The sequence below is a fragment of the Micromesistius poutassou genome, assembly GCF_964030765.1.
Source record: "Micromesistius poutassou genome assembly, chromosome: 3".
Taxonomy (NCBI): domain Eukaryota; kingdom Metazoa; phylum Chordata; class Actinopteri; order Gadiformes; family Gadidae; genus Micromesistius; species Micromesistius poutassou.
In genome coordinates, this window is record NC_140273.1 from 19,861,656 (window position 1) to 19,864,396 (window position 2,741).

Below are 2,741 nucleotides of genomic sequence, written 5' to 3' on the forward strand. Positions count from 1 at the left end.
AGTCAAGGTAAATCTCCAACCCACATAGTGCACTGGTGTGATTGAATCTAGGGGGGGGCGGGATCAAGTTAGCCCCACCCCCAATCCAGCCAAGGAGCAATACACTCTGACTTCCCGTCATCATTTATGAAATTCACGTTGGCTACACATTAGACAATAGCTATTAGAACTATAAACGACTGTGACTGAAACCCTGTGGTCCATACTTTTTTTACACAGACCCAATTATAGTAAGGACTTGGTAGTTATTGGCAGTTGTTCCTCTTTAATCCACCATCCGTTATGACTAAACATACGCAGCCTGTGCATGTACTTCGTAGACCTCGGTCTGTAGGATCAGACCCGAGGGATCGTCTGGACGGGGTCTCCTCCCCAATATACAAACTAATGACAAGAGGCACAGACCATGTCAAAGGTCAACGAACACACACACACACACACACACACACACACACACACACACACACACACACACTCACTGTAAAGTGCTAGCCTGATAATCATCATGAGCTCCTTTTTCTTCCAATCCATTTTTCATATCTTTGATTCATAATTCCTGAAGCACAGAACTGTTTCTAAAGCGGGTGGGCATTCAGGGGCTAGAACTAAATGAATAATGCAACCAGAGTGTATCAAAAAGCGCTTTATGAATACAATACATTTGTATTATTACTGTTCTTTTTCATATTCTTTCCTCCCCATCTGTTCCCAGTTCGTCTGAAACCAATGGAAATACATATGATGACGATCGCTGCGAAACCATCATTACATATAAATGTCCCATAATATCACATTGAACTCTGTTTTTTGAATGTTGGTCCGATAAAGGAACATACAAATATACATATAACTGCATTAATAAAAGCACAAACACTTCGTCATTGTAAGTGAGGATTTGTATTTTTCAAATTGTGAAATTCTTAAAATGATTATAAGCTAACTATTATCCATTACGGAATAAGGTAGCAAAACAATGATGTGGGTTTTTCAGGCATCTAAGTTTCATTTCCAAACCATTCAACACAAAGATCCTAAATGAAACTGAGCCTCACTCATCTAGCGCACCAGCTGTTCATGTGTTACTTTCAATGAGCGCGAACCGCAAAAATGAAGTCTGTTCACTTAAAACTTTCCCTTAAAAGGTTTTAATCGCATATGAGATCTTAAAACGTGTGAACTGTGAATGAAACAAATTTAAAAACTGATGAGTTCAGCAAATGATTAAGTATTGACCAAGAATGTTAAAAGCTTCACACACGCAAAGAAAATGTAGTCACACCTTTGTTAACATGACTGAGCTAACACATCACATCTCTACGTAAAAGTGGGGCGTCAGCTGCCTGAGATAGGACAGGAGTTTGGGGCCGATGATGTAGGTCCTGGTCTTGTTGTAATGCTCGGAGATGAAGATGTCAGAGACACGCTGGGTGTTCTCGTTGTACTTAACCAGCACCCTGTCCTCGTTGCTCAGATGGTTGTTGGGGTCGTAGTCCTTCCTCACGTCATACGGCAGGTCCTGGGCGTGGGGCGAGTGGAGGTTGCCGATGGTGAAGTATCCCAATGGCTGCTCTTCTGGAAGCCTGGGCAGCAGGTCCTCCTCGTTGACAAACACGTGGAATCCGTATTCTCCGGCGACGGGGTCGCACAGAGCCTTCATGTTGTTATCCAGGCACGCCTTAACGTACCACTTCAGCAGCCGGAGGCCATGGCGAGGGGGAGGACGACCGAAGCCCGTCTTCTGCAGATCCTGGACTGAATCGAGGGTTGGTAGCGCTGAGGCCAACACCACAGACAGCAGCAGGGAGGAGAGGAGAAGGGTACGCATCTCTGGGGCGTCTGCTGCACAGGAAAGGAGACAATCATGATACCAAACAAACACCGAAATACATCACTGGTACAGATGTACAAATAACTTGATCATAATCACATCACGAAAATACAAATGACTTGCCTCAAAAGTTTGCTTTGCTTTGATTTGTTTGTCTTAACAGAACGGATGTGTCCACTTACCAGACCTTCAGATGTTTCAACAAACAACTGGCAGTTGACACTGGCAGTTCAACATTACAGGAAGTGCTAGAGACACAAATAGAAGGTAGGCCACCTGTGGTTAGTGTACAGTTTCAATGTTGGTTCCTCTTCCTTTTAGGCTGCATAGCTCTTCAATTGTGATTGGCTGGCTTATGTAAACCAACTAATAATATGAAACCATGAATATGAAACCTATCTGGGGGAAATCTTACCAGAGTCTTCCACATCTCCTGGGGCTGCCCAGATGTTTCCATGCCCTCAGCCGGATGCTCAGATGCCCCTACCCAGCCACGGGCGTCCCTCACAACCTGTGGGTCGTATGAGGAGACACAGTAGCACTGCTCCACTCCGGCAGTGCAGTTACCCTCATCCAGCCAGCGTATATGGGACGGTTGTCAATCCAACTGATCCCGGTGTCCTGTGTCCAAGGACTACCCCCGGCCCTCATCCAGATGCAAACCCCAAGGGGCCAGGCCACCCTGACTGCTGGCAGTCAGGGTGGCCTGGCCAGGGTGTAGTCCCCATTCTCCCAGTCCCTCTACTGGTGGGAGAGATTCCCCGCTATTTGGACGGTATTGGGTAGCCCTGATGGTCAGAACCCGGGGGGGGGGGCACAGGTGGGTAATGGCTGCGCAGAAGCCTCTCCCAATCCTCCCAATCCGCCCCAGTGAACGCGGCTCAGGTCTCGGGGGATGGGGCATTCAGGGTCC

General features: G+C 46.8%; 1 protein-coding gene across 1 annotated transcript; it reads right to left on the reverse strand.

Annotated features, from left to right (window-relative positions):
* Positions 1-641: 641 nt before the first annotated feature.
* LOC311340846 (uncharacterized protein) lies at positions 642-2,100 on the reverse strand. Its single transcript, XM_084465741.1, has 2 exons — positions 2,011-2,100; positions 642-1,839 (listed from the first exon to the last, which is right to left on the reverse strand). The coding sequence occupies exon 2, from the start codon at positions 1,823-1,825 to the stop codon at positions 1,307-1,309; it is 519 nt and encodes a 172-aa protein (XP_084321867.1). The 5' UTR covers positions 1,826-1,839; positions 2,011-2,100; the 3' UTR covers positions 642-1,306.
* Between the last annotated feature and the right edge of the window lie 641 nt (positions 2,101-2,741).

What these genes read in the sequence shown, in the direction of transcription:
- LOC311340846 (XM_084465741.1), bottom strand. Translation starts at nt 1,825, where the DNA reads ATGCGTACCCTTCTCCTCTCCTCCCTGCTGCTGTCTGTGGTGTTGGCC.